The sequence below is a fragment of the Pleuronectes platessa genome, chromosome 2 (genome assembly GCF_947347685.1).
Source record: "Pleuronectes platessa chromosome 2, fPlePla1.1, whole genome shotgun sequence".
NCBI lineage: Eukaryota > Metazoa > Chordata > Actinopteri > Pleuronectiformes > Pleuronectidae > Pleuronectes > Pleuronectes platessa.
The window spans coordinates 3,175,791-3,184,472 of NC_070627.1; the positions used below are offsets into that span (position 1 = coordinate 3,175,791).

Here is an 8,682-nt window from a genome sequence, read left to right on the forward strand (position 1 = left end):
TTAAACGGTAGGAGCTGTCGTTGAGGTCTCTACTCTGTGAAGTTGAGGTTCTGCTTCCTGCTGCTGATCCTGCTCTTGGCTGCTCGGCTCCTCAATGGAGGCTGTTTCAGAAGGAAGGAGGGAAGGAAGGAGGGAAGGAGGAGAGGAGGGCGGGATCCCAGAACCCTCTGCAGCCTCATTGATGATGCTCCGAACGGCCTGCAAGTGTTTCTGCTGCCTCGCGTGAACTGAGAGCAAAGAGAAAGTCAGAGAGAGTTTTCTACCTTTTCTGTACTTTTCACCTTTGTTTTGGTCGTTTGAAATTTTGAGATAAAGGATGTTTTGATTTTAGAATTTTGATTTTTAACATTTGTTGTATTCTGGTCTTTGTGGACAAACCTCTTCTCCTGATGTTGATCTTCTCCACCTCTGGGATGAGGAAACTGTAAACCAGCTCTGACACGATCTCCTCCGACTGAAGGTTGTTCCTGCTTCTCACACACACACACACACACACACAGACACACACAGACACACAAACAGGTGTTATCTCTAGGTTTGAACGTCTGACCACAGAAGCTGAGTGGACATGCTGAGTCGTCTGTTACCTTTGCTCCGCAGCGTAGACGATGTCGTTGATCTCCTTCGCCCTCCGGCGGATCTCCTCTCGGGCCTGGTGGTCCGCCGTCCGCTCCACAGTTCCCAGGATGACGCTCTCCAGATAGAAGTCCACAGTTTCCTGGTGAATCTGCACCACCTGTGACACAGCGTGAACCACATCAGAACATGGCCTCCACCGACTCACACAGGTATTTTCTTGACATGCTCAGGAACCATGTCCGCACTTGTCTGAAGATCTCATCTTCTTCTCTGCGCCTGAACTCCTCCAGCTGCCTCCTGCCGCTCTCCTCGGCCTCTCGGATGCGGCGCTCCCTCTCGGCGAGGAGCGTGAAGGCGTGGATCCTTCGCTCCTCCTGGAGGCGAATCAGCTCCTTGGACAAGGTGTCGAACATGTCCTCCAGCTCTGCGCCGATCACTCGGGCCTGGGACGCCTCGGTCTGAGACGTCTGAGAGAGGAAAGAGGAGGCGTGAGTGAGGAGGTCGTGAAATGTCAAATACATTGTGAGTGAGTGTGTGTGACTGTTTCACCTCGACTCTCTGTTTGTCTCTCTGTGTCTTCAGGGCGATCATCATCTCTCTGTCCACCTGCTGCAGCTCCTGCTCTTGTCTCTGCAGAGCGTGGACCGTCCTCAGTTCCTGGATGAGATCCGTGTGGTTCTCTTTGCCCTTAAACATCTGTGCAACAACACAGACAGAAATATGGATTTATTATTAACATCCTCAGCAGCCAGACCTCCGTCTAACACAGCCCTGCTCAATAAGTGTGTACTCTGTGTGTGTGTGTGTGTGTGTGTGTGTGTGTGTGTGTGTGTGTCCGTGATACCGATCAGCTCCAAAACGTATTCACACACACACAGACACACAGATGAGGTCAGGGGTTAAAGGTCACAGACACACAGATGAGGTCAGGGGTTAAAGGTCACAGACACACAGATGAGGTCAGGGGTTAAAGGTCAGACCTCGTTCTGGACGCTTTTCCCTCTCAGCAGCTTCTGCAGGTGGATGACAGCGAGCTCCGTCTCCTCCTCTCCCTGACGAAGATCAAATAAATGAATCAACAAACACCACCACACAGAACCATCAAGCTGAGTGTGTGGATCAGACTGGGACAGCCGCTCACCTCCGGCGGCTCCTCCACTGTGGGAGTAGTGGGACGAGGAACCGGCTTCTCCTTCTTGACCAGGAAACGTAACGGCTTCTCCGTCCTCTTCTCCCTCAGCGCCTGTGGACACACGGTTTGGTCACGTGTGTATTTACACTTCAGGCGAATGAGCTTGACGATGAATTATCTTTGTCGTTGACCTTGTATGTGTTCATTTGCTGTAACGCTTTCTTCACAGACGGCTGGATCACGTCCTTGATGACGTCTTTGGATCTTTTCAGCCGCAGCTGACGGAGCGGGGTGGAGGATCGGGCCTCCAGCTCCACCAGGCCTGGGATCCACAGAGAGTCACACGTCATCTGAACAGTAGATGAAATATGCTCCATTCTATCTAAAGATCATTTTAGAATCAAACCTTCATATGTGGTCAGGTGGTGTTTCTGTGAGGCACTGCTGTGAGCTCCGGTGAAAGTTCCCCGGAGGGACCGAGGGACGAAATCAGTGTCTCTCAGGCCGAGTCTCTTCAGCTGCCCCTTCAGGGTCCGTCCCTTCGTTTGCAGTTTCCTCAGAGCTACACACCGAGGACACAAAGACGAACAGTGAGTGAAACCTGCAGTGATGAATGTCCAGAAGCATGGGGGGGTGTAGAGGTTGTCTTACAGCGGGTGTACTGGTTCTGGGTCTTGTGTAGTTGTCCCTCCCTGTGGCTCAGGAGCTTTAAGTAGCTGTGTCTCAGTCTCTGGTCTGTCATGTGTCTCTGGGCCTCGTCTCTCTGCATCAACAGGTCCGTCAGCACCACCAGACGGGACTCCTGCAGCCTGCCCCCCCCCCACAGACACACACATTTAAAGGTAGAAACCACCATGTTGTGTTAGCATTTACTGTCTCTGCTTTATACGCTTTAAATATTACTTTTGCTACCACTAGGGGGCAGTGGAACAAAGCTTTGACTGTATGTAGATGGATGACGTGACACACATCCATCCACAGGTAGCCAGTGGTTTACCTAACTATATGTTTATGCTCTCTCCTGATTAGTAACGACGTTGCGGCTCCACTCACTTCTGGATTTCTTTTTCCCTGAACGCCCACTCCTCGGCCTCCATCTCCTCCATCATCCGCCTCCTCCTGTCCAGCTGACCCAGGTCGTCCAGCGGGGGGAGACTCGCCTCCCAGACCCGTTTGGCCCGGGCCCGCTCGATCATCTCCACCTCCGCCAGGCCAGCGGGCAGACCGCGACCTGAGGGGAGGAGTCACCACTGGGATTTAGACGTGAGGGAAGTTACAGATGAACTGGTTTGAAGGACCTGAAGTGATTGTGACTGGTTGTTCTTACCCCAGGTCAGAGGAGCGAGCTGCAGGAGCTCCGTGGGAGTCGTGCCCGGTCGGATCACGTACTCGGGGCAGTACGGGTCTGTTTGGGTCTCACTCTCCCTGTAGTCCGTCTGCACCCCCACCGTGACGTGTGTGAGCTGCTGTTCTGCATTCTGTCCACCAGGCGGCACTAGGTTTCCTCTGAGGTGACAAAATAAGAGAGGATGAGGATGTTAGGTACCAGGACAAAGTGAACGGGTGAAAAGTAAATGAAATGTGAGGAAGCTGCTGAACTTACTGATGCAAACCATAGATCACGTCAGGGGGAAGCCGCTGTGAGGAGGGGAGCAGAGGTCTGGAGGGGGGGGGGGGAACAGAGGGGAAACACCAGATCAGAGAATAGGTGGATTTCTACAGATTTATTAAATGTTACATCATCGTGAGCCAGACTGATTTATCTCTGAGCCTTTTGCTGATTTGAAAACTTACTTATAAGCTGTATGTTTAAATTGATCTCTGAATAATAATTCTGTATATTTGGTTGTATTTGTGTTTAATTTTGTTTTTTGTAACAAAGTTTATGGTTAAAGTGTAAAATATCAAACCCAAATTCCATTTCTTTGTAATTGGGGTTTGATATCGACGTCTCAAGGAATCATTGACATTTTTTTTACATATAATATCTGTGGATTTATCTGTATTTGACATTTTTTACTCCTTAATATTATCGGGGGGGGGGATCCATATCAGTCGTGCTCTAATGATTTTCTTCCACCAGCTTCAGGCGGGAATCAAACCTCTGAAAGTATTTCCAGTGATCAGCTCCTCGATGACTCTGGTCCCTTCTTGTCACCCTGTCAGGAACAGAATCAATAATCAATAATCAAAGGTTCAGTTAATATGTGAAAGGAGTGATTCAGCTTGTGAATGGACATGGCTCAGGAGCTGCTGCTGTTACCCGGTGAGCTGCTGCAGAGCCTCTCTGTGCTGGTCCCTGTAGCCTCTCCAGGCCCGGTCCACCGAGGGGGGGACGGGGTCTGTGGGGTCCAGCTGGAGGGTGAAGCCCGGGTGGTGCGGCAGGCTGCTGAACATGGAGTCGAACTCAGGCATTCGCCGCTGAGCCGGGGAAACACAATCAGTCACAGTGCATCTCATCGTCATTTCAGCTCTTTGTTCGTTTTAAATGTCCGACTTGTAAATATGACTTTTAAGTATTTGATTTACTGACAAGTTTAATCATATTTTATTCTATTTTACAATATTTATTCGTAAGTTCTTCTCCTTTGCTTCCTTTGATGAGAAGGAACCTTCTTGAAGTAATAGGAGATGAGTCCCATAAATCTATATCTTGTGTTTCATCAAAGGAGCCTTCTTCACTTTGGTCAGTAGAGAGGAGAATCTAGGTCCTCAGAGATTTCAGATTCAGAATCAAGACTAAGAAGTTCCTCCTCATCTTCCTCATCTTCCTCATCAGACTCAGAATCAAGAATAGGAAGTTCCTCCTCATCTTCCTCATCTTCCTCATCCTGCTCTTTGTGCAGCATCTTTGACCATTTCAGCCATAAATCTGAAATGATGGTGACCAGCCGTACAGACACTCCGAATAAAGAAAATCAAATCAGTCGTTCAATCGTTCAGTCTATTAAGTATATACTGTTATATTTGGAGTTTTATTTTGTTGATCTAGCCAGATACTAAGCTAGCTAGCTAACATCTCGTTAGTATAAAGTTTATAAAATAAGATAAGATGTGCACAAGCAGCTGTGAGCTGTGAATGGCAGGTGTTCAGTAGTGTAGGGGTCATTTTGACCTATGTGTGTAAACGTGTTGTAGAAATAGAAAAAATATTTATAATCAAAAGGGAAAAAAGGAAAAATCTAAATAAGGATTTGTGATGATCAAAAACGAGTTAATTGTGGAAAACCTGAGATACTGAACGATGGAATTCATTCACAGCAAAGATATAAAAAAAATTTAACGGAGCCGGGTCACTTTTGACCCAAGTTGTGTATCAAGGAGTTTTAATAATTTTTTATTTTCTAAGAAATCTGGGTCCAATCCTCAAGAGCTCAAACATAACAATATACTTTAATGAATTATAAGAATAATTTTGTTTAATTGTCAAAAATCTCTTTTACCTCTGATTGAGTTATTCTACTATTATAAGACTGTAAAGTTTTAAATGAAAGTAGTTAAAACAACTTCAGGTCGCCTCTCTGTGGATTGAGGCTCTGGAGTTTAATCATTTTACTTTATTTTTATGATATAATTTGTATTCTTCCTCCTCTGATCACCTATGACGTCATATGTAAACTCACCACTCTGTGTAGGGAGGCTCTGGACCGGATGTGATCCACCTCGGAGGAAACCGTGTGAACCGGATCTGCAGCAGAAACATTAAAGCATCACTCCATCACGCTGAGCTAACATGCTAAGCTAACGTGCTAAGCTAACGGGTTGTTAGGCGGTAGCTTAGCACGTTTACCTGTGTGTACGGTGTGTACTCACCGTACAGGAAGTCGTAGACGCGCTGACGCTTCACCAGCGCGTCGCTCGGCTTCTTCCTGGAAACGGTGACACTGACGGATTCGTTCATTTTGATTTTCTTTACAGTCAAACGTCACAGAGTCTGTCTGTGACGTCTGTGACCGTCTGTGACCGTCTGTGCTGCGGATCAGCTGTGTGTCCTGTAACCATGGAGACAGACAACTGACGGAGAACCGGAAACCACATCAAACCGTCACAATAAAACGTTGTGAAAAAAACAAACAAACACAAACGTCTGTCACTTTGTAAACGCTTCCGGTGAAGTTAACCAGGGTTGTTATTTACTTTTATCATGTTCAAGTTATGTTTTTTTATTTTATTGACACTCATACTTTGGAAACTTCAAACTATTCTGTTCCCTACCAAAATAAAATCTTTAAATCCATATACAGTCATATATATAGTTACCAGCAGAGGGCGCCATCACACTAAGAGGTTGATAACAGTACTTTGGTTTTATACTTCTACTATTGATACTAGCACTACTACTAATAATAATAATACTACCACTAATAGTAATAATATTACAAATACTGCAACTGCTTTTATAAAAAATTATATATTATCAAAACATACGTAATTTATCTACCTTCACCTGTACACATACTAATGATCTGTGTAATGTCGATCAGCCTCCAGCTGGTGGCGCTCTTTACTGGAATTTGTTTTGAAGTGACAATTCTCTCCTAACGTTTTGACGTCACTATGTATTAAAGCAACTTGAGATCATATATATTGTGATTAAAATTAATACACAATTACTCTTTATTTAGTAGTTTCCCTATTGCCATTAGAAAAAGAGTTGTTTGAATAAACTTTGAAAACATGATTAGTGGTGTATTTGTATCTGTATAATCTTAATCTGCAAAGTATCTGTAGTTATGAGTAAGATTCAGGCCACGTTGGTTTTTCTGTAACTTGCGTTTGGAAAGTACAAGTTAAAAGAGGAAGGAAAATACTGAGGGAAGAATAAATTATCTTTAAAAATAAACTGTCCATTAGGAGAAAACTACGATATAAAACTTGCAGTGACGTCTGGTTGAGTAAAACTGGTTCAGCTGAAGGAAACAACAGGTAATTATGAATACAAATAAACACGTGAATCAACCTGGAAATGACAGGAGGGAAACCAAACGTGCTCACTGTGCATTATGGGTAATGAGTCACTGATCTAAAAATAAAATCCGTTTCATATTTCCTTTTAAATTCTGTATTTTTGGATCTGACTCTTTCCGTTTATGCAAACATATACTTTTACTTGATTAGAAAACTGCACGTGTGACTTTCAAAGTCTCACATTATTAAACACTGAGCTTACGTTTTAATATCTGACTCGTGACTTGATGTCAGATCATGTTTGTCAAGATGAAACTGAAAAAGAAACGTCCGCGTTCCAAACCTCTTGTTCAGTCACACATCAATATCAATATATTAATATTCACTTCTTCATTTACCTGCTGACTGAAAAACATCTTTGCTATTATCTGTATTTTTATTATCACATTTTTTATCACAGGTTTTTTTATTCTGTGAATCTTTTAATGTATTTTTGTTTTTTAACCTAGTTTGAATATACATCAACATTTTAAACCATACAGATTCTAATTCTGTATTTATTTAATCTTTATAGTTTAACAGAAGTTAATTTATAAAAACTAAACATACAGAACCTGAAGTTATGATCTCTTCAGTTACTCAGTGACTCTCGAGTTACAAAACCTCCTGGAAACAGAAAGATAAGAACTGATGTGTTTTACAGTTTAATAATGTTCAAGAGAAAGTAAAACAAGGGAAGGAGAGTAAAAAGGAAAGAGGGAAGGAGATAGGAAGAGAGAAAGACCCTGTTTGTCTCCTCATGTGACCTCAAACACCGAGGACCGGAGACTGTAACTGAACCAATCAGCAGATCTCACCTCATATAGATATTTAGATGTGTACAGTAGATTCCACATGTTTTTATTTTGATCAAGTTGTCACTCGGTCAAATCTCTGGTCCTTTAGAAGAAACAGACATAAAGACTTGACTTGGACGTGTCAATCATAACATCACTTGAGATTTGTCTGGAGCGACCTGAGACCTGAACTTTGACCTGAAACCTGAACTTTGACCTGAGACCTGAGACCTGAACGTTGACCTGAGCAGCAGGTGAGCAGCGGGTGAGCAGGCGTGATCGCTCAGTGATCAGTGAGTGATCCGTGATGAAACTGTCTGTGATCAGTGAGTGAACCTGTCAGTGATTTCTCAGCCTGTTGAACCTGAGCCAGTTACTGATCAGTGACTCATCAGCCTCCCAGTGAGTGACTCTGCTCTCTGCTGGTTCCAGGTCTGCTCCCCAGCAGCTGGGTCATCAGATCAGCGGCTCCACTATCTGACGCTCGCTGTGCGTTGCCTCACACGTTGACTCGCTGCCCGTCAGGCCAACAGAGTTCTGGCCGGTTCACTGCTCACTTGGCCGAGCTGATGAAAAGGTGGCAGATGAGTTGTAAAACGATGAATGAGGTGATTAGACAAATGTGGGTTTATGATTGAACTTGATTCCAAAGATCAGTCAGGATCGTTCGAGGGATTCGACAAACCGGCTGCTTCCTTTTCACTGTCCCACTTGAGGATGGGGAGTTTTTTATTTCAGTAGATTTCAGTCAGGCATGTTCAGGCCGACACGTTTGGTTCCACAGAGAAAATGAAAATCTTGTTTTTGCAGATTTTGTGCAAACGTTCATCTCACAGTCGGATGGATCCTGCTCTTTTCCTCTTGCTGCTCTGTGAGGTCGACATTCGTTTCTCAACAACTGAATGCATGAAAAATAACTTTGTTAAATTAAAGTTGAACTGCTCCTTAAATAAAAGACACACAACCATATTTTACTTCACAGCTGCAGCATCGCACAACATACAACAACTCGCACAACCATATTTACAGCTGGAGTTTCACATTTAGAAATCAGACGCTACAAGTAAACATTGGAGGTTAAAGTAAAGTCAACTATTCTTATTGAATCACATATTTATAGGCAGTTAATTCGTGTATATCTGAAGATGCAGTGGTTTCTGACGATGCTTCAGTGACGTGTGAGACTTTCAGGAAACTGTTCACCACTCAGTGTCCACGTCACGTCCA

At 44.2% G+C, this 8,682-nt stretch overlaps 1 protein-coding gene across 1 annotated transcript; it reads right to left on the reverse strand.

Moving 5' to 3' along the window:
* Nucleotides 1-5,612, reverse strand: cfap91 (cilia and flagella associated protein 91). Its single transcript, XM_053443605.1, has 17 exons — nucleotides 5,525-5,612; nucleotides 5,335-5,399; nucleotides 3,975-4,132; nucleotides 3,814-3,870; nucleotides 3,315-3,371; nucleotides 3,039-3,217; nucleotides 2,765-2,942; nucleotides 2,363-2,520; nucleotides 2,118-2,273; nucleotides 1,903-2,033; nucleotides 1,721-1,822; nucleotides 1,560-1,631; nucleotides 1,129-1,275; nucleotides 825-1,046; nucleotides 588-736; nucleotides 379-470; nucleotides 1-227 (listed from the first exon to the last, which is right to left on the reverse strand). The coding sequence occupies exons 1-17, from the start codon at nucleotides 5,610-5,612 to the stop codon at nucleotides 1-3; spliced, it is 2,238 nt and encodes a 745-aa protein (XP_053299580.1).
* Nucleotides 5,613-8,682: the final 3,070 nt, after the last annotated feature.